The following is a 20,789-nucleotide window of genomic DNA, read 5'->3' as shown; positions in this document are numbered from 1 at the left end:
ATAGCCATAATACTGATGCTTTAAGAAAAGCACAGAAAAAAAAACTTTCAGCTTAACTGAAAACAAATAAAGGGGGGGGGCGGACCGCCACCCATCCCAGGTTAGATTATAAAGACTAAGAGATGGTTTTAGAGGACGTGGTAAAAGAAGTTAAAAGAGGAGGTGACAATGTGGACAACATGGAAACTGTCCAACTGGACAACCCAGTGAACAATGACTAGAGAAGAGAGAACAGAATGTTGTTAAAGAAGTAATCTGAGAGTAAAAGATTTTGTAGGCAAGCATTAGTGAGAAACAGGTGCTTTAAAAATCATTCTATGGTGTTATACTACTAACAATATCATGATAAAATGCAAAAGATTCATTTTACAGGGAAATAATTCCATATTTGGCTCAGATTGTGTGCATTCTTGATTTTTCCTCTTTGAGAGAAGTTAAATTTCAGCTCTGTGAAACGACCTTGATAAAGAGATGCAGCTGCCTGAAAACAAAGATAAAACTTCTGCAAACAGCAGAAGCCTGTCTCTGCTGAAAGGTCTGAAAAAATTGTAACTCTACCCTGCATGTGTCAAACTCAAGGTCCGCGGGCCAAAACCGGACCCCAAAAGTTTAGTGATTCTCTAGAAGTAGAGCCTTTTAATATGGTGATTGTGTGCTTGAATGTTATTTTGTCAATCAATAAGCAGTTTTGTCTACATTCTGCCACAATCTGCCTTTTGAAAATGTTTTGAATCTTGCTCTTTATGTATAAAAAAAAAAGAAAGAAAAGAAAAATTGGCTAAAGTCTGCAGACACAAAATGAACCTGGATTGAAGCTCTAACTATGTTTATTTAATCTGAGATCCTCTCCAAATGCAACAGTATATGTCAGTCTACATGAGATACTAACAACTTCACCTACTGGTATAATATAAAGATCTGAGTGAATATGTGAAACAAACAATGATGAAAGTTTTTCAACAGGTGATGCTCATCCAGGAGGAAGACAGTGTTCCTAGGAAATGCAGCTCATTCATTAACAATCAATTTTTCTCCTATAGGTGGAAGTTTTGCTGACTAATCATAGGCTGGATCTATGAAACATTATGTGCACAGACCAAATGACCAAGGTTCTGACTGACTTATGAACCTCACTGACCTGACAATGATAACATGACACCCAACAGATAACACCTTTAAGGTGGACCCCACTAAGACCACCTTATTGATTCTTGGTGAATAAAAAAAAAAAAAAAAGAATTGAAGTGTTCAAAACAGACCTAGTGGAAACAAAAGGGGTTATGAGGAAACAATGTGCATTTTAAGAATAATAGAAGTCAAATTATGTTCAAATCTTTGCAAATAAAAATTACTCTGACAGAGAAATAAGTAAGTAGTGTGTGAATGTGTGTGAATGGGAATGACTGATTTCATTGTAATGCATCTTTGAGGGACATTAAAAGCGCTAATAAAGGTCTGATGTTCTGATGATCTTTGCCAAATTTATATCTTAATAAGGTTTCCAGAATCTTTTTCAAAAAATCATTTAAAGATGGCAAAGGTTCTACCTCTACTGAAAATACTGATAACCATAAGAAAGCTCATAGACCCGTCTTCAATTTTTCACAATTCTTGTACAAACAGGTTATTTAAACTTTCATGTGGCCAAATGTCTGTGTTTGACTTTCTGTTTTTGTGAAATAAATGTCTGTTTCATGTTATGTAAAAAATTAGAGTCCTCAACATTACCATAATAATATTAGGTCAGTTCTCTATGGTAAAACAAAAAGATTTTAACAGATGTTTCGACTTTTTCCAGTCAGGTTCAAAATGATTGAATTAGACTCAAACTTAACATAAGATGAAATGAACCTTAACAGAATTACTGAACTGGACTGAAATAGAGAAAACTTTAGTTAATTGAAACAAACTTTAGTTACTTGAATTAAATACAAAGCTGACTGAAACTGTATGTTGTATCTATAAAACTGGGTAAGATAAACTAAGATTATAAGATATAATATGCCCTTCATTTTTTGTGTTCATCAGTGAGTGAGTTTTTATTTTTTATTTTTAATAAGAACTAAACCAAGCATTATTTATAATAATAGCAACTACCAAAAATAGTGATCTCATTTTTAAATGTAATAAGGACTTACTTTATAAAATATGATAAAAAAGTTGAAGAAGACACCAAACCCAGACAAGACATTTCTCAAATCCTTATACCAGATTCATGTGTTGTGTTTGTAGATGGCTCAGCATCTAAAGATGAATATGGAAAGAATAGAGTTGGTTATGCAGTAACAACCATCGATAGGATAATAGAAGCTAAATCTCTACCCAATACATGCTCAGCCCAAACAGCAGAATTATATGCTGTCGTAAGAGCATGTGAATTACATGAGGGACAAATACTTACTATATACACAGACAGCCAATACGTTTTGGGATCAGTACATCACCATGCTAAGATTTGGCAAAATAGAGGTTTTAAAACATCATCAGGGACAGAACTAACTCATTTCAACCTATTAAAGAGAAAATGTCAGATCTGCTATTTATAGACACAGACGTGCTGAAAGACGCCCAACAGTCAGCACCCAAGACAGAAATAAAGGCCTGGCTAAAGAGAGGAGCACAGAAAAAAGATGACATCTATCAGATAGAAGATAAACCAATCCTCCCAAAAAATATTTATACAACACAGCGGCTACAGTGACACATTGGGAAGATCCACGTGTCAAGGGGGGAATATGTCACATCTGGTAAAGCATTAATGCTACACTATAAATATTTCTGACTATGCAAATCATTTTTGCAGATCATGCATAAGTTGTTGCAAACACGGGGGAAGAAATATTGCCTAGTTGTAATAGATGAACCTAGTGACACATTTCTTCCCCACATATGGTATCCCACAGATTATAAGGTCAGATAATGGAACTCATTTTGTAAATAAATTAATAGAACTAAGTTCTAATGCATTAGGGTTTCAGTTAAAGATTAAGGAAAACAATGGAAGAAACAGGGAGGCCATGGCCCGAATGCCTATCCCTGGTTAATTATGGATGAGAATAACTCCAAATCAAACTGGTCTTACTCCATTTGCCACCTACTGTACATCATTGTATAACTCCACCCACTATATTCTGAGTCTGAGATCACATGACACCAAGTTGCTGATGTGAATTTGTATTCTCAAAGAAATGGTACATGGCAGACCGTTTTCTCTGCCCTCTGACATGAATGAAATAGAGAAAGCACAACAGGAACCTTCATTAGCTGAGTGGATGAATAAAATGTTGCAGACAAAAGAAGAACAAATGTCCAGTGGTCTGCCGATAATCTCTGCTCCTATCCCACAGAATGAGGCCTGGAGACCTGGTCCTGATTAAGACACTCCACCGGAAGGATTGGAGCACTCCTTGGTGGAAAGGGCCGTTTCAAATACTCCTGACAACGCCCACAGTTCTGAAAATAGCAGAGAGGCCTTCCTGGATCCATAAAAGCCACTGTAAGCCAGTTTTTGCCGTTACAGGAGCCAAACCAACCGACGGGGTAGCAGAGGAAGTCCGGGTTCAAAGATGGCCCAGCATCTCAAACCGGTGAAGAAAACAGCTGATCTGCGCCCAATTATAAAATGGCTCTCTGTAACATGTGGACAGGACTGATAAGCCTGAGCTTAATTCTGGTAGCAGGACTCTTTCTCTATCTAAAGCAGGATCCACAGGAGGTGATACCGAACCAGAAGAGATGGACATCAGACGGATGTCCATCTCAGAACACTGACGGAAGAACATGACGCACATCCATTCCTACAGAATTTCTGGTATTGTTCATGGTGGCATATGCAACACTAAACTAGGTAGAAATGCACAAAAATGAAGGGGACGATTATGATGACATGTTGTAAATAAATCACATCAAAAGCCTGAGTGTACTCATACATTGTATTTCATAAAATAACCTTACAGCAGAAAATCGAAAGAAGTTGTTGCTTAAGTGAAATGAGAAAAAGTACAATGATGACATAAACAGGGCAGATTTTTAAATTCCTTTATTATGTTTCACTGTTTTCATTAAGTATTATTCTTTTATTTTTATGATTTCAAGTATTATTCTTTTATTTTTATGATTTCAAGTATTATTCTTTTATTTTTATGATTTCAAGTATTATTCTTTTATTTTTATGATTTCAAGTATTATTCTTTTATTTTTATGATTTCAAGTATCATTCTTTTATTTTTATGATTTCAAGTATTATTCTTTTATTTTTATGATTTCAAGTATTATTCTTTTATTTTTATGATTTCAAGTATTATTCTTTTATTTTTATGATTTCAAGTATTATTCTTTTATTTTTATGATTTCAAGTATTATTCTTTTATTTTTATGATTTCAAGTATTAATCAACATTTAACTTTTAATGGTCGCCGAGGGCGGCGGGGCCGTATGAGTATTTCCCACAAAATATAATCTGTTTACCGTCCGTGGGTTTTCGCTCATACAAAGTATTTTTCTTACTCGTTTTTATATTAAATGTTTTTACTTGTGATAAAAGGAGGGACTGTTGGATGGGTGTGAGGACTTGTTATCACTCATGTAAAAACCTTGGGTTGCAAGGCACCTGCACTATGCCTTCCTCCCTGTGTGTGTGAGATCATTGTTATCTCTGTGTGAACCAGCCTCCTTTCCGTCTCACACACACACACCCTGTCTGAACTGTCTGTTGAACTGTGTATATAAATAAAGAGATAGGGTGTCAAAACTTTGTAGTTTCACTGCAAAGTGGGCTACCCTTGTCACAAGTAACTATGACTGTATCGTTCTTACCTCTGAGTTGACTAAATAATACCTAACATAGATTTTCTACTTTTCTCGCAGAACTCTACTCTTAGGATTTAGATACTTTATTGTCAAATCACTTTATAAAATAAAATTCTGGATTTTCTGTAATGCAGATAAGGTCAAACATAAATACCAACAAAGATCCCAAACAAAGCAGGCTAACATTTAGGTTCTGAACTGGCCTACTCAAAGCATTGACCCCATTCCAATTAAAAAATGTGCAGACTATGGCTTACAGCTAATGAAAACCCAAAATACACTTTCTCAGACAACTTCAACTTTGCCTTAGACTAATATTTAGGATTTCATTTCAGAAATATTATATAATTGTGGGAAGTCTCATAATTGACTTGACAGTTGTCTAGCAGACAGTCATTGACACCCTCAACAAGAGGCATAAACCACCAAAGGTCATTTCTAAACAAGCTGATTGTACACAAAAACTATGTCATAGGATAATAATGGAAAATTGAGTGGAACAAAAAAGTCAGTCAGTCATTTTCTAGTCGCGGTGAAGCTGGTGCCGATCTCCAGCAGTCTATGGGCAGGAAAGGAAGGAAAAAGTGTTGTAGAAAAAAGTACATAAACAGGGATAAGCACAGAATTAGTAATACTGTGAAACTGGCCCATTGCAGAGTTCAGGAGATATCTACAAGGATTGGATTAAACATGGAGTCAAGGGTCCAAACTAGTCTTTTCAGATTAAAGTAAATGTTGATTTCATTTGGAAATCAAGGTCGAGAAAGAGTGGAGATGATTAGATTTCAAAGTGTTTGAGGTTCAGTGTCAAAAGTTCACAATCAGTGATAATTTGGGGAGCTGTGTCCCCTGCTGGTGTTGGCCCACTGGGTTTCATGAAATACAAAGTCAAAGCAGCCATGTACCAGGACGTTTTAGATCCCTTAGTGCTTCCTTATGCTGACAACTTTATGGAGAAGCCGATTAAATTTTTACATAGACAATGCCAACAGTAACAATACCTGCTTACATTACCATGGTAACATCAGCAGCTGGCCTGAACTAAACCCAATAGAGAAACAATGGGTTGTTGTTAAGAGAAAGATGAGAGACATCAGAACCAACAACGCAGATCAGCTGAAGGTCACAAATAAATCAACCTGGACACCTTAGCAGAACTACAGGCTGATGTCCTCGATGCCAAACTGCATTCATGCAGAAGTGCCCTGAGTACAGGTACTGTACAGTACATGAATATACTGTTTAGTTGGCCCACATTTCTCTATTAAATGTCCTTTATTATTTTGGTGTTTGCTGATGCCCATGTGTAGCCCAGAGTTTTATGAGCAGGCTGACGTGTGCAAGCCACAAGGGACAATAATACCCCCCGTCAGAGGGTGGCTCCAAACACCCAGCAGTTAAAAAAATGAAATGTCAGATCATGAGCAGAAGAAGAAAAACTGCAAAGGTTGTTTATCTGTGTGGATGATTTATCTCTTTGGGTTATCTCTTTAGAAAGGACAACATTCTTTAATTTCTGTTGTTTTCTTCTTCTTCTCTCCCTCTGAGTAGAAGGAGTATAAATCCACATTATTGCCCCCTAAAGGCTCAGGTGAAAACTGTATTTCCTATTGAAACGCTGTTGCTCGGCTAAGCTAAAAATAACAGCTTGGATTCATGGATGCTGAGAGCGTTGTTAGGGCCTTAAGGTACTGGATATTGAAAATCATAAAAACTAGTTCTAGGTGTTGGGCCTAAACATTTACTTTTCACCATGAAAAATGAAACTGGTACACCAGAGACTAAAAACCAAAACAACATGAAAAAGAAGTAAATCACTTTAACTGTTTAACGCATGAATACCACTGATTCAACCTCCTGCAGCCTAATTTTCCCTCTCGTAATAGATTGTCTTGCAAACAGCACCATCTACTGGCTATGTGCATGTATTGCACGCCCAGGAGTGAATTGATGTGGCAATGTGTTGAAAGCTCTCAGCTGTGACACGGGCTGCAGGACAGCCAAGGGTTGAGGGTCATTCAAAGCTCTTTGCAGATTGAAATGTATTTTCTTGGCTAATTCATAAAATAAATTGGTTTATGAATTTTTCTTAATCTCCAATTTCGTTTTGCCATTTTAGATCATTGAAGACTGGCTGGAAAATATTGCCACAGCTGGTTCCATCCTATGGGTTGTACTGTGTACTCTGTGTATCCTGTGTACTCTGGAAGGTACAGGGGATCACTCATTTAATGTAATATATTTAATGAACCATGCTTAAAATATTTAATATATACTCACCATTTCCTCTCTTCTTGGGCGATTTGGACACTCTGCCTCGGTTGGACAAAGATACTCCGCTCTCACTCATGGAGTCATGTGCTGACGAAGTGCTGCCGGTTGTCTCGCTGTCTCGGATCATGCTCTCATAGCCGCTGCTGCCCCCACTATGGTAAAACAAGGCAGTGCGGCCCATAGCAGGGGGAAGCTCCCCACTGAGGATGCTGCTGTTGTCGCTGCCATGTCCACTGCTGTAGCGCTGTGGCCTTCGAGGTGCTGTGATCTTGCTATAGGGTGAGGGCAGTGGCATGTTGACACCGCTGTTGGTATTTTCACTTTCTCCATCCCCCCTGCTCAGCTGCTTCCCACCAGAAGCGAGCTCAATGATCCGGCTGTTAGCTGCCCTGTTGATGACCTGTTTCGTGCCCATAATGGTGCCTCTTCCTGTCTTACCTCCATTTCCAGTCCGGGCAGGAGACTTTCCAGTAGGAGGTAGGCTGGCATTATGTCCAGCTGCATTTGGAGAGGAACTTAGGCTTTTAGAGCTGCTGGTTGATAGAGTTCGAACCTTCAGTCCACCAGAACCAGCAGCACGGGAATTACCATTGCCTTTGACCTGCCCTAGTCTGCTGGCAGTTGAAAGAAAAGTAGAGGAGGTTTGGGAGGAACAGGGAATGTTTGAAGGTGGAAGGCCAAGTCTTGGTACCGATCTGTTGGATTTCCAGCTATTCTCTGTACCAGCACCATTACCATTCCTGAACACATCAGGTTTCAAAAGAGTTTGGATTGGACTTTCAGACCTCTCCAGAGACCTCAGGCTTCCATAGTACCTGTAAGAATCTGCTTTGGCCCCTCGTGTCTTCAGACTGGACGATGTTCTGGGAGAAGCATGATCAATTTTTAAACTAGATGTCTTATGACTGAATGAATCTGCTCGGTGCCTGATGGTAAATTCCTCCTCTGAGGCTGAGCTTTTGGAAAAAGCAAACTTTCCACTGCTTGTTTTTGAGGCACTTGGAGACCTTGTCTTTTGTTCTTGGCTGGACTGTCTGACAAGTGGAGTAGGAGGAGAGATATTTCCAGATCCGTACTTAGAAATTATGCTGCTTTTCTGCCCATTTGACTTTTTTCCCAGTGATGAAAACCTTAATGTCCCCGTCACACAGAAAGCTTCTTCACCCCATTTTATTTCAGAGCTCTGTGGGGTAGAAACAGTTCCCAGAGTTGTTGCACCTCGAGTGAGTCGTGGCAGCTTGATGGGAGCATCTCCTCTTTTGCTGGTGGACTTATCGCAGCCATCAACAACTCTGTGAGCTGTGGAAGACCCTTGTGCTTTTGGAGGTCGAGGTACACTGCTGCTGTTTCCTCCAGACCTCTTGGGGGAGATGCTAGCTGTGCCACTTCTTGTGGGCTTACTTGCAGAGAGATACTCAACCTCTCTAGGATCACCAAAGTTGCTTCCTTGAAACAAAAAGTCCTCATGTCTGTCTTCCTGTCTGCTGCCGCCTACAGCTGCAGTTGAGGTAGGCTTGGTTTTCCTGGGAAGACTGGAGTGGTGGGTGTGGTGGGGAGTCTGAGCTGAAGTTGGAGTGTATAAGATATTGGCTCTCACTTTAGAGGCGCCTTTAGGTGTGGCTTTGATGGAATCAGGGACAGGAAAGGCCTTGGCAAATGATGATTTGTTTGGTGTGGAAGGGTCACTGTCCAGCTCTGAGAAACAGACACCGCTGTCGTTCAATGAGCTCTTTAGACCATGCTGCAGAAATGGCTGTCGGTGGAATACGCTTGGTGAAGTCAGAATGGACGCTCTCTCTGCTGCTGTACTTTCATCTCTCAAGAAAAGCTTGTTTACTGAAGTACTGTCTTCACTTTCAGTGGGCTTTGATCCAACAGATGAATGAAAGTCGGGTCCTGTAACTCCATGCTGGATTGTGTAAGCATCATACTCATCATTGATGCTACTGATGATGCTGACTGGACGAGAACCTGCGGCTAAGGCCTGCAGTGAACACTCAGGGTTGAAGCTGAGGAGGTTGGAGGGGTGTCCGTTGTCTGGGACAAGGCCAAGAGGAAGCTCCTCTATGATGGTGAACACAAGCTCATCCTCCCCATTCAGTTCCACAGGCTGCTGCAGCGTGATTGTGGTCCTAAAAACGTCCCTGTCCAGGCATCTTCCTAACAAACCCGCTCGAATGCCGCTGACTTCCATCGGATAACTGGTGGAATGATGGGGCCTCCTCAAGTCCGGTAACTCCAAAGGCTGATTGTTTATTGGTACTTGATAGCTCATACCCACAGGGGGAGTCCTGCTGAGAAAGTCTCTTGACTCAGATGCTGTCATGGATCTCTGAGGTACAAATTGAGGGAGTGGTGGCCTAGTCACACCTCGTCTAACTTTCTCCCTTACCACAGGCTCTGGATCTGAGGAACAGTGCTCACTGGACCCTACCAAACATGGCTGAATGAGTTTTTCCCCATCAGCACTCGTCCTTTTGGAGGTTCCAGGAGAAGGGAGTCTGTATTCTCCCTGACCCGACCCAGTTAAGTTCAGGAAGGAGTTCTTATCGGATTCTGGTCCAGTTTGAATCTTCACTGGTTGTGCTGCTCTGCTCTCAGTGTTTAATGCATTTGAAGCTTCACTGCCATCGATACAGTCGAGTCTCTCCTGCAGCTCTGCAAATGTGTTGCACTTCAAGTGATCTCCATCTGAACGGGAAGAATCTTTGGTTTGCTTCTTGTTCAGGGAGGGAATGATGGGGACAAAGGAAGGTGGGCCTTCATTGTCGCTAAGCTCTCGGTCAGATATTGCTGTTCCACCGGGTCCGACATAAATAACGGTGTCACAGGACTGTTCACTGCTGGAGGAATAGTCGGGATCGCTGGAGAGCAGCAGCGGTGTGTCAGGGTCCAGAGCCACGATCCGGGGATAGAAAGGTTGAACATGAGGAGGTCGACGGGATGGGCCTTCCTCGCAGGAACTGTCACCCCCAGAGGAGCTGGAGGCATACTGGAGGCAATAAAAGAAAGAGTTAGCACAACCCATGAACTTGTGTCCATGATTGTAATGTACAGCGCCCCCCACTCTTCATGACATCCTCTGTTAAAAAGGTTAAAAATCCTAAAGTTGATTTCCCAGTAAACAATAACCAAAAAAAAAAAACAAGCAACCAATAAATTAAAGCCACTGATTTATAATAAAAACATCAAGAAGGTTTCATAGAAAAGCTACAATTGTACAAACTAGCTTTGCAATATAAAACAAGTAACATTGTAATTATTTACACAACTGACACGATTGTGGAGCTGCTTTCTGTCAACTTGAAGCAACTGACTGTGATTCAGATTAGGCTTACAACACACAGGCTGGATGCACACAATTAATAATAATAGCATATCATTGACTCTGAATAAAGGAAACACTGGAAACTGGTTTGAAACCGGGTTTAAAGCCAACATCCTTTTCCTGGGTTTACATCTGAGTGAGAACCTGCAACATTTTGGCCTAATATTCAAAATAACATTCAAAACATGATTTAATTAGGCAAGCACAAAATTACCACCAACAATAACTTTACATTAGTCACTGTATTAGCTTTAGCATTCACCTCAGATGTTTTACATAATGAAATGTTTCATTTCTGATCACAGTGTGATTCAAACTAACTTTAAATGATTCCAAAATTAAGTGACAGAGAATCCTCTGAATACAAACTTAGCTTGTTTAAACAGGCAACTTATGTCTTGAGTTTTGCATTTGGAAACATCATTATTATTATTTCTTTTTATTGAATTATTCTGAAAGAAAAACACTTCCATCATGACTCAAGGGAGGACATCACAGGCTGCTCTCTGTCCTACAGACCTTTTTACTTATTGCCAACACATTTTGGCACCACTGGCATCCCATATGTAATGTTGATCCAACCTCTGGCAGAAATGCCATCACTATCTCTGCCTCCAGACTTGCAGTTATAAAGCAATTGGTCCTGAGACACTTAGTATTCTCTGCATGTTTAATGTTTATAAAATAACTTTAAATTTGTTCCTCGAGTCTGACTCAAGTATAAGTGAACACCTTTGCATATTTAAGTCACCAAGTCTCCCTACCAACCATGTAGGCACTATCTCCATGCCAATTGGTATTTTGGGAAGCATGCCAGGAAAAAACTTGTTCTGTCCTGCCAACACAAAGGTGAACATGTGCAGTTTGCTCAACTATTTGGAAAACCTCCAGTCTATTATTAAGTATGATGGAGATAATGCTTTGGGCCTGTTTCTCTTCTAAAGACCCTGGGAACCTTGTTAAGAGTGCATGGCATCATGAACTCTTTGATATTCCTGGATATGTGACAAATAATTCAGGTCTCCTCTGCTAGAAAATCTGAAAATAGGTCATCACTAGGTCCTTCAATGGGACACTGATCCAACCCATGTGGTCACATAAACACAGATAAGGTTCATCAAATACAAAATAAACCTTGTACCACCACCATCTCAGTGCCCAGACCCAAATCTGAAATGTTATAGGAGAAGACGGAAGGTCCTGTTGGGTAGAGGGGGGTTGTATAAAGTATTTACAGCAGGGGTGCCAATATTTGTGAAACCTCTGATTTGGAAAAACACTCATTTTTAACATCGGGTTTTCCCCTCAGTGATTAAAATGTTCGATTTTTCTACATTTTCAGTGATTCTACAGCTGGAATCGGAGATTATTTATTTAAAGACTCCATACACATCTTTACCAGGAGTGATTGAGATGGCTGATCAGGTTCTCCACTGACCACTGATCTATGTGTTTAATTTGAAGTTGTATGTCTTCGCAAACAGGGACTACAAATATGGTTCCGGGCTTTAAATTTAGGGAGGGGCTGGAAATTGGATTCAGCCTGAAATATGTGTATTTTGCACATGTCAGAAATAATTTTTCTTTGCTTATTATGAATCAACTCAAAAAATAATAATCGTCTTACTGTGTTAAATAATACATAAGAGAATAAATTCCTTGTTATCAGGTTTTATTCTCCTTAAAAGAAGCTGAAAAACAGAGTTAAATAAAAGATGAGGTACTTTGGATTTCTTCTTCCTCATGCGGTGGATGCGGGACGCCAGCTGCACCGTGGTCAGCGTCTCCATGTAGTTCGCCGGGGAGTCCGAGATGTGGGCAATCATGGTGGTTCGACAGTTGATGTTACCCAGAGACTCGCTGAGCAGCATGGTGAGCTTGCTGTCTCTGAATAATAGATCAAGAAAAGCCTCGTTAGAAAACGAGGAAAAGACACTTTGTGGGCCTGAGAAGCCCCACAGGACCCCAGAGACTGTTCATTACACTGTGCAACAGTTGGATGAATTCGAAGGAATCTCTTGTCTCACATTCAAGAAGTGCATTTTGAACTGCATGCAATCTTCTACGACACGTACAGTATGAAGTACTGCCTTTGAAAAGACATGGAGTAAAGCTGCATGAGGGATAGTTGTTTGGTTCTAAGCATTTTTTAGTTTCCTATCTAACACCAAGAACAAAAATGAAAATATTATGAATTTGGGCTTATATCTGTAACTCCTGAATCTACTCTTATTGCTGATTTCATGCAAATGAGTGTCTGTCAGCTGCAGATACATGAAAACTAGGGAGAATTTGACCTAATTCTTTCATTATTATATACTAAATCTAATTTCACTGATGGATCAGGATGGAGGACAGATGTTAAAGAAACAGGCCAGTTTCAAGATCTATGCATGAGGCATGAAGACATCATGACCAGTTAAAGTTCTCCATGAGTCTACAAATTGAGGATGGATGGATGGATGGATGGATGGATGGATGGATGGATGGATGCATGGATGGATGGATGGACGCATGGATGGATGGATGGCTGGACGGACGGACACGTGGATGGATGGATGGATGGATGGACGGACGGACACGTGGATGGATGGATGGATGGATGGATGGATGGATGGATGGATGGATGGATGCATGGATGGATGGATGGATGGACGGACGGACACGTGGATGGATGGATGGATGGACGGACGGACACGTGGATGGATGGATGGATGGATGGATGGATGGATGGATGGATGGATGCATGGATGGATGGATGGACACGTGGATGGATGGATGGATGGACGGACGGACACGTGGATGGATGGATGGATGGATGGATGGATGGATGGATGGATGGATGGATGCATGGATGGATGGATGGACACGTGGATGGATGGATGGATGGATGGATGGATGCATGGATGGATGGATGGATGGATGGATGCTTCCAGAGTGATCTATACCTAGAAAGGGCCTGAATAAATTCCTAGACTTTTCCAGGCTGTACAGGAATCCTGACCCCAGGTGAGATATTGGCTGCTCATAAATACTCCTCATGACCACATTAAAAACATCTTCACCATTCAGTGAATTATTGACCATCATTTCAAATCAAATAACAAGAGGATGAAAACAAATGTATGTCCTAAAAACCTTGTTGTTGATGATGAAATAAACAGCTGATTAACTAAGAGAAATTCCTGAAGCATTCAGCCAATCAATAAAGATGGAGCCCTGCCGATTAACAAACACCCAGAGGACTGAACACGATTAATTCATCAGCATTTAAGGTCGACTCAACACACATTAAAAATACATGGGGTTCCTGCTGTCCCCCACTGCTCCGTCCCCCCAGGGACTTGGGGTCCATCTGTTACCAGGTTTACTGGGGCACTCAGAGTGTGGGTGGTACCTGTAGGGAACATGCTTGGCCCCGTTGGAGAGAGCGAGGATGACGTTCCCCAGCGCAGACAGGGACAGACACTGACCTCCGCCTCCCTCCCTGGTCCTGCTGATGTCCGTCTCACAGCTGCCCAGGTCCAGGAGGTGGAGACGACTCCGGCCCGACACTGAGGGACACAGAGAAAAACACGTTTAAATGCAGTTCTAATGGAAAAGTCCATATTTTACTGCTTGGTACCGCTGAAATTATTTGTTGCTTAAAGAGCTGCTCAGTATATAGATCAGTTAATGTACAGAATCATCATTAATGCCTGTTGTAATGACTGCTAAGTACATGAGAAATACAAATATGTCTCATGTTAATTAATTATCTCATTGTAACAATATTACAATTATAAAAACTGCTTAAATGGACAGAGTGCAGGAAATAAAAAAGCTACTGATGAAATAAAACAACTCAAACCGCCGATGGTATTCACACTTTAAAGCATCGGTAAAGTCAATTTAACTCTGACTGATTTGTTTAGGAAGGGACAAGCTATCACTTCATGAAGCCCAGCAAGTATTGGACCAGTTTCCACGTCACATCCCAAGTCCAGACATCTTTAACTGCAGCTAGAAGCTCCTCAAGTTCAAGAGAAATGTTCTGACTTAAAACGGGAAAACGTTAAGTCAAAACCTGAACGTTTTGTGCATTTCAGTGAGTCAAACAATGCTAGTGGGTCTCTCATGGTAGAATCAGTGATAATTGTAGGTCAGAAGTCAAACAAAACAGGTTCTGGTTCAACTCAAAAGTCCAGACATCAACCAGAAAAATCCCCTGACAGCACAAATAAGTCCAGCACCAGTTTACACATCCAGGTCAAATTAAACTCGGTACATGACTTTACAAGTCAAGGTAACTCTGGGGTTAAGACTATTCATGTTAAAGAACCTCCATGTCCAGAACCAGATAATGACAGGAACATTCATAGTGTAAAAATGTTGAATGAGACACGGACTCCCTACTGTCCAACTGCAGCACGTCCAACCAGAAGTCCCACACGTTTGAAGCCACGTCCCCAGATTTTACTCCAGATTTAAGGTTCTGAAAAATGCATCTTTAGAGAAGCTCCTCTGAATAAAACCTGGTTGCTTTTATGTTGGAGCATCTCTAATCAGCTCTGATAAATATTCAGCAGCACTTTAACGGCCCGCTTATTTCAGTAATTCAGAGTAATGAGGGCGTGAAAGTTCAACTGCCCACATCAGCAGGATTTAGAAACTGCTGAGAGCAGCTGAGCGCTCCCCTTTTCTGCCCGCCGCCCCATAAACACCACAGGATGCGAGTCATCAGGCCTCATTAGCCGTGCAGATGTATTCCAGGCGTGGAACCAGAGGCAGTAAAACACTGATAACAGTGGAAACGTCTCTGCCAGGTGGACAGGTGAACGTGGGTGGAGGTGCTGTTAGCAAAGCTGCTCTCGACAAATGATCCTGTTGACAGTGTTTCAATATGAAGCTAATTAGCAGCTACCTGTTAGGAAGCAGAAGGAAGAGGAGCTTAGGAAGCTGCTGGATAACAGAGAGGATACTTTATTTCTGCCTGAGAGCTCAGACTCTGAGAGCTTCTCATGAGCCTCAATTTTACGTCCAACAAGCAAAAACATCTGATGCTCCAACTTTCTGACTTCATTTACACTTCAGAGATCTCCTTTCACAGATTTCATCCTATCCTTTATGAAGGTCTTAACATATGCTGAAGACCTGTGAGGATGTTTTAAGGGACGTTCTACTCTTTCACAACATCTAGTGTTTGGATTTTTCTCATGGAGAACAGATCCACCAGACACAAGCAGAAGGCTGTGAAAGTAAAGCAGGTTTATTTGGACCAAAGAGATTAACATGCTAAATGTAGCCAAAAAAAGCTGGAAGAGGTTTTGGCAAGAAGTTCTCTGCATGCAGCAGCAACTAGTTGTGTAGCACTTCATGAACGTTTTATCAGGATGGCTGTTATCTTCACAATGGTCTGGGCAGTCTGTTTACCCAGTTAACAATTTGTCAGACATCATGGACTTCCATCATTTATTTATACACATATATAAATGTGCGCATCAATCCCAAAACAAAAGAAAAAAACGTTAAAGATGCGGCTGAAGCTGGTAAGAAAAGCACTTTGATGAATCTTATTTAATTTTTTTAAATAAATCTGACATTTACGTTGACATTATCAACAGACAAATGTGTCGTGCATTATCTTAGGCTTTAAGGCCACTCAGCAAGGAAGAAGCCATTCTTCAAAAAGCAACAAGAAAAGTCAGACACCCGGTTTTCATAGGCACCCAGGGTTAAAGGCCGCAGTTTTGGGAGACGTGTGATGACAGTAAAATTAAACTGTTTGCCTTGCAAGCCTGAGAACACCTTTGCAACTGTGAAGTACGGAGGTGGCAGCATGGTGTTGTGGAGTGATGAAAATAGATAGCATTGTGAAAAGAGAACAATATGTGAAAATACTCACGCAGCATCTCAAGATATTAAGGAGGATGTTTCCAAATGACCATAACCATACAGCCACAGTTTGCTTTAAATGAGCAAAGCTGCTGTTTTAAAATCGGGTCAAAAAGAAATAATGTGATAAATAATATGATCTCCTTTTATTTCAAAATTTAAGATCCTGAGTTTTTATCATAATAAATTGAATTAAATATATTTCCCTGACATTTTCCATAATTTATCCAGACTTTATGAATGCTGCTCAGATCATTTGAAGACATTGTGAAACCTTATCGACTTTAACCTGCGGCCTTGTTGCTCTTGTCCGCCCTCTCCTGGTAGAGGTGAAGCGTGAACAGAAAGTGTGAGTTCCTCCGGGCATCCTGGTCATCCGGGGTCCGACTACTCATCCGCTCTGCCAGAGCGACGTCCAAAAAGAACGCTGCCCGCTCGGCGCTGGTCGCTCGAAGCTCCGTCTGGTTCTGTAGCTGATCGGAGGGGTAGAAATGTGAATGACGTGATGCAAACAATACCAAATTAGACTCCTGGAGGTTCCTCAGGTTCATTAGCATGTTTTAGTTGTAGAAGGTTGTTCAAATAACGATTTCAGGTTAAACATTTCTACACCTTGCTCTGATTTTCTCCACTTTTAAAGAACTCTGGTTGAAATGAAGCCTTAAAACTTCAACCCTGAAACGTAAATCTCAGAACCTTGCAGCAATCAGCAGCTCAAAGCAAAACCATTTCCTCCGCCTCTCAGAGATAAAAGGTGAAATGAGACAGAATGGGGTTTGATAAAATAAGGACGTCTGTGCGAGAGGAGAAAAGTTAGTGGTGACAGAAAAAGAAAATTAAAGTGAGAGGAGATAAAAAGTGGCAGACTGGAGGAGCCCTGTGGAGATAAAAGAGTGTGAAACTGAAAAGGAAGATCAAAACTAATTGGACAGTTGTGGAAACCGACGAAGTCCCAGGAGGTGAAGAGGAGGTCACAGAGAGGAGAGGAAGAAGGGAGGAGGTGAAGGAAGGGAACAAGAAGAAGAAGAAGAGGGACCCAACACAAAATGTCGTTGAGTTCTCAGCACGGTTGCTTCGTGTAACATTGTTTCACATAATGTTGGATTGTGTTACATTTTCTAGTAAAATTTGTGTTAGGTTGTGTTACAGTGTGTGTACGCTACATTGTGTTGATGTTGTTGTTCTGTTTGGTTGTGTCAGTTATGTTTTGTTACATTGCATGGAGTTATATTGCATCATGTTGCTCCATGACGTCACACTGCTGGTTTTCACTACAGCAAAGTAAAAGTATGACCATGGTACCGTTTATCAGCTTAGGTCGGAGCTTCTGTTACACGTTTTACTGCCTCGATGTGGCGTGACACGGAGGCAATCAGCCTGTGGTTCTGCTGAGGAGTTAAGGAGATCCAGGTTGATTTAATAGCAGCCTTCAGCTCATCTGCACAGTTGGGTCTGCTGACTCTCCTCTTCGTCTTTACAATACAGACTAGATGAGCCCAGTTTGCTGCTCAGTCAGGCCCAAATTTTGGTACTTTGATACTTAACATGAAATGCTCTTCAATCTAAAGGTAGCTGTCTGCTTTCATTTTAGACTTGATAAAACACGAAGGACCAGAACCAGCACATGACATCAACGACTGTAGAACCTACATACCGGACCTCAAACAATGTGGATTCTTTGCCACTCCAATCTTCTTCCAGACCAAATGAAAATCGTTTATTCCTGGTTCAGGAGCGGCTGAAGTGCCAGTGTGCGACAGTTGTTGTCCACGTCCTGGACCCGTCTATATGTGGAGGTTCTTGAGACTTTATTTCACAATCCTCTCAAAGCTAAGGTTACTCCTATTGCTTGTGCAATTTGTTTTTCTACCAAATGTCTTCCCTCCACTCAACGTTCCTTTAATTTGCTTGTACACAGTAGAGTACAGTAGAAGAGTCATCTTCTTTTTTTAACTGATGGTAGACTGTGAAGACACTGTGTCACGATACATTATGTCATGTAAGGCTGTCACTTGATGTGATGTGTTACGCTGTTTTACGTTACATTGTTGCATGTGGCATTATTTTACATTACGTGTTGTTTCAGTCATCTTGTATGCCATATGTAGAAATATCGTATGCTGTATAAGTTAAGCTGTAGTTACATTGCATAGTGATGCTGCACTGAGTTAAGTTGCAGCGTGTTACCCTCACACTGCAGTACTTATTTTATCAAGCTACACTGCTTCATATTGCATTGTGTTGCTACATTGCATCATGCTGTATTGTGTCATGTGTCACTACATGGTGTTCCTTATGTTGCTTTGCTGTTTAATGTTGAACCTAACTTTAGCAAATTTTTTTTATGTTGTAATATTAGTAAGCCAAGTCAATTTTAATAAAAATATGAAAAAAGTCTTCTCCCTCTACATAGGAGGGCTATGTTTATAGAAAGTGGATGCAGACATAGTGTTTCTGTGTACCTGGGAGCCACAAACAGGATCTTCCCTCAGGGACACCGCTGCCCCCGGGGCCTCCTGTTGGCTCCCTGCTGAGGAAGAGAGTTCAGCCAGGAGATCAGTGAGCGTCTCCTCACGACCGGAGATCTCCACCGCCGACACTCTAACAGAGAAACGAGCCCCAGATTTCTCTCTGCGCTCCTCGATCACCTTGAAGAGCCAGGAGATGGCTGTGGGGGCCACACCCAGACTCTGTGTGGAGCAGTCCTGACCCATCATGGTGTAGGTCTTCCCTGGAGGGGGCGGAGCCAGTGCAGAAATGGTGTTCAGCTGAGAGTTCTGTAGGTGTGTGAAAGAAAAGAGTCATGTTCTTACCCAGGTTGGCGTGTCCATAGCAGAAGATGCATCCATCAGCTCCATTCACCACCGACTGGATGACCTCCGCCACTGTCCCCGAACACACCTCAGCCTATCAGGAGTCAGAGCCAGTTTAATCTGCAGTCACTTCAATAACAATGTAAGGATATGATGTAAGGTTCTCTGAGTCAATGTTTCAGAAGAAATATTCTCTTTAATGTGACTTTGTTTCAGGATACTTGTGTCACACTACATGCCAAATGTAGCTGTGAAATTCTGTGACACAAAACTTTTGTTACAAAAAGCAAAATGTCAGATTTGTTTGATTCCAGCTTCCTTCACTGCCACATGTCCATGTGCCCTGGGGCAAGGCACCCTGAGTTGCCTACTGATTTCTGGATTGGTGCATTGCTTTCTCTGCAATAAGTGATAATTTCTGTCCTAGACAACCTAAGTTTCACTAGAACTGTGCCGTGATAGTTGAAGGGCAAATCCCATCTGCACCGACGTGATGTTAACAGTCTGACATTGACCTGATGGACACTTTCCAGTCAAAATGTTCTCGTTTGATGTAAGCATTAACATATGCCTCATCCATCCTTCCATCCATCCATCCATCCTTCCATCCATCCATCCATCCATCCATCCATCCATCCATCCATCCATCCGTCCCTCCGTCCGTCCCTCTGTCCGTCCGTTCATCCATCCATCCATCCGTCCGTCCGTCCGTCCGTCCATCCGTCCGTCCGTCCGTCCGTCCATCCGTCCGTCCATGCGTCCATCCATCCGTCCATCCATCCATCCATCCGTCCGTCCGTCCGTCCGTCCGTCCGTCCGTCCATGCGTCCATCCATCCGTGCATCCATCCATCCATCCATCCATCCATCCATCCGTCCATCCATCCGTCCATCCGTCCGTCCGTCCGTCCGTCCGTCCATCCGTCCGTCCATCCATCCGTCCATCCATCCATCCATCCGTCCGTCCGTCCGTCCGTCCATCCGTCCGTCCGTCCATCCATCCATCCATCTATCCATCCATCCATCCATCCATGCATCCATCCATCCATCCATCCATGCATCCATCCATTCATCCATCCATCCATCCGTCCGTCCATCCATCCATCCATCCATCCATCCGTCCATCCATCCATCCGTCCGTGCCTCTGTCCGTCCGTCCATCCATCCATCCATCCATCCATCCATCCATCCATGCATGCATCGATCCATCCATCTATCCATCCATCCATCCATCCATCCATCCATGCATGCATGCATGCATGCATCCATCCATCCATCCATCCATCCATCCATGCATGCATGCATGCATGCATGCATCCATCCATCCATGCATGCATGCATGCATGCATGCATCCATCCATCCATCCATCCATCCATCCATCCATCCATCCATGCATGCATGCATCCATCCATCCATGCATCCATCCATCCATCCATCCATCCATCCATGCATCCATCTATCCATCCGTCCATCAATGCATCCATCCATCCATCCATCCATGCATCCATCCATCCATCCATCCATGCATCCATCCATCCATCCATCCATGCATCCATCCATTCATCCATCCATCCATCCGTCCGTCCATCCATCCATCCATCCATCCATCCGTCCGTGCCTCTGTCCGTCCGTCCATCCATCCATCCATCCATCCATCCATCCATGCATGCATGCATCCATCCATCCATCCA

The 20,789-nt window shown here is 42.0% G+C and overlaps 1 protein-coding gene across 5 annotated transcripts in view; it reads right to left on the bottom strand.

Annotated features, from left to right (window-relative positions):
• Window positions 1–20,789, bottom strand: part of kif26aa (kinesin family member 26Aa) — a 73,920-nt gene that overhangs the window by 16,730 nt on the left and 36,401 nt on the right. For all 5 annotated transcript variants that reach the window (XM_047388626.1, XM_047388627.1, XM_047388628.1 and 2 more), the window contains 6 exons: window positions 19,099–19,192; window positions 18,748–19,016; window positions 16,575–16,758; window positions 13,809–13,965; window positions 12,136–12,298; window positions 7,090–10,075 (listed from right to left, as the gene is read on the bottom strand). In XM_047388626.1, the coding sequence (XP_047244582.1) occupies window positions 7,090–10,075; window positions 12,136–12,298; window positions 13,809–13,965; window positions 16,575–16,758; window positions 18,748–19,016; window positions 19,099–19,192 (3,853 nt within the window). The remainder of the gene's footprint in view (window positions 1–7,089; window positions 10,076–12,135; window positions 12,299–13,808; window positions 13,966–16,574; window positions 16,759–18,747; window positions 19,017–19,098; window positions 19,193–20,789) is intronic.

This window comes from Girardinichthys multiradiatus, chromosome 15 (genome assembly GCF_021462225.1).
Source record: "Girardinichthys multiradiatus isolate DD_20200921_A chromosome 15, DD_fGirMul_XY1, whole genome shotgun sequence".
In the NCBI taxonomy this organism is placed as follows: domain Eukaryota; kingdom Metazoa; phylum Chordata; class Actinopteri; order Cyprinodontiformes; family Goodeidae; genus Girardinichthys; species Girardinichthys multiradiatus.
Note: the sequence above shows the minus strand (reverse complement) of the source record. Positions and strands in the feature narration are given on the sequence as shown.